Source organism: Mus pahari, chromosome 18, assembly GCF_900095145.1.
Source record: "Mus pahari chromosome 18, PAHARI_EIJ_v1.1, whole genome shotgun sequence".
Classification (NCBI taxonomy): Eukaryota; Metazoa; Chordata; class Mammalia; order Rodentia; family Muridae; genus Mus; species Mus pahari.
In genome coordinates this window covers 5,266,543-5,268,260 of record NC_034607.1, presented here as the reverse complement: position 1 = coordinate 5,268,260, position 1,718 = coordinate 5,266,543, and the positions used below count along the sequence as shown (strand labels likewise).

The following is a 1,718-nucleotide window of genomic DNA, read 5'->3' as shown; positions in this document are numbered from 1 at the left end:
TTTGTTTATTAAGAGAAAATCTATGGCCAGAAGGTCTGGTCAACATGCAGAGTAGTATTATATACTAATTGTCCGTTCTTATAGGTAATGTCCAATCAAACCTCAGTCACTGAATTTCTCCTCCTGGGAGTGACAGACATACAAGAATTAAATCCTATTCTCTTTGTGATTTTCTTCACCATCTACTTTGTCAATATAACGGGAAATGGAGCCATCCTGATGATCGTCATCTTGGACCAAAGACTGCACTCACCTATGTATTTCTTCCTGGGAAATCTAGCATGTTTAGATATCTCCTATTCTACAGTAACAGTGCCAAAGATGCTGCAGAATCTCCTCTCCACAAGCAAAGCTATTTCCTTCATGGGATGCATAACTCAGCTCCATTTCTTCCACTTTCTGGGAAGCACTGAGGCCATGCTGCTGCCAGTGATGGCATTTGACCGCTTTGTGGCTATCTGCAGACCACTCCACTATTCTGTCATCATGAGTCACCAGCTCTGTATTCACATGACTGTTACTATCTGGACCATGGGCTTTTTCCATGCCTTGCTTCACTCTGTAATGACATCTCGTTTGAGCTTCTGTGGTCCCAATCATGTCCANCATTTCTTCTGTGATATTAAGCCATTGCTGGATCTGGCCTGTGGAAACACTGAGCTCAACCTTTGGCTGCTCAATACAGTCACAGGCACCATTGCCCTCACTCCCTTTTTTCTGACATTTCTCTCCTATTTCTACATCATCACTTATCTTCTCCTCAAGACCCGTTCTTGCAGAATGCTACACAAAGCTCTGTCTACTTGTGCCTCTCACTTCATGGTTGTTATTCTGTTCTATGCTCCTGTTCTCTGCACCTACATCCGTCCCACCTCAGGCAGCTCTCTGGATCAGGACAGAATCATTGCCATCATGTACAGTGTGGTCACCCCTGCTCTCAATCCACTCATTTACACCTTGAGAAACAAGGAAGTGAGAAGTGCATTGAGTAGGAAGTTGAGAAAATGGTTGTGACCTGAAGAAATATAAAGAACTCTTTTGAGGCATAAATAACCAGGCAGTGGAAAACACTAGAAACAGCTAGATTTGTCAAATTTAATAATGTATGTTATAGAGAAAATTGGACAAAGAAAACTATATAGGAAAACTATCTGATGGTATGAAATGATGTTTTCTCAGATAACTCAGTGGACACTTGAACATATATGACAATAGCCACAGAATCCTTTTCTTGAGTGTGTTTGAGAGTATCAGTTTTTAACCTTTGTTATCCTAGAGGTAATCTAATATTTTATTGCATGTAATTAGGTTAAGAAACATGTGTATAGCACCCATTTTTAAGAAAAATAAATACTATGTCTTACCTGTTTTTACCTTTTGATTAATACACATTAGTGAAGGGAAAAAATTATTATGCTTTTTATATTTTCTCATACAATAATCATATATCCGGATTATAGTTTTCCTATCCTCTGCTGCTCCCAGTTCCTCCCTAACTTCTTTCCCTCCAGATCTACTCCCTTTCTGTTTTTCATTAAAAAATAATAGGTTACTCAATAACAAAAGAAGTCACTAGATATGCATTCACTGATAAGCAGATATTAGCCCAGAAACTTAGAATACCCAAGAAACATTTTGCAAAACACAAGAAAACCAAGAAGGATGACCATCATGTGGATACTTNATNCCTCCTTAGAATGAGGAACAAAATACCCATG

The 1,718-nt window shown here is 38.9% G+C and overlaps 1 protein-coding gene across 1 annotated transcript; it reads left to right on the top strand.

The window, feature by feature from the left end:
• Positions 1 to 29: 29 nt before the first annotated feature.
• On the top strand, positions 30 to 1,057 carry LOC110335908 (olfactory receptor 12D2-like). The gene has a single exon (XM_021218342.1). The coding sequence runs from the start codon at positions 88 to 90 to the stop codon at positions 1,012 to 1,014; it is 927 nt and encodes a 308-aa protein (XP_021074001.1). The 5' UTR covers positions 30 to 87; the 3' UTR covers positions 1,015 to 1,057.
• Positions 1,058 to 1,718: the final 661 nt, after the last annotated feature.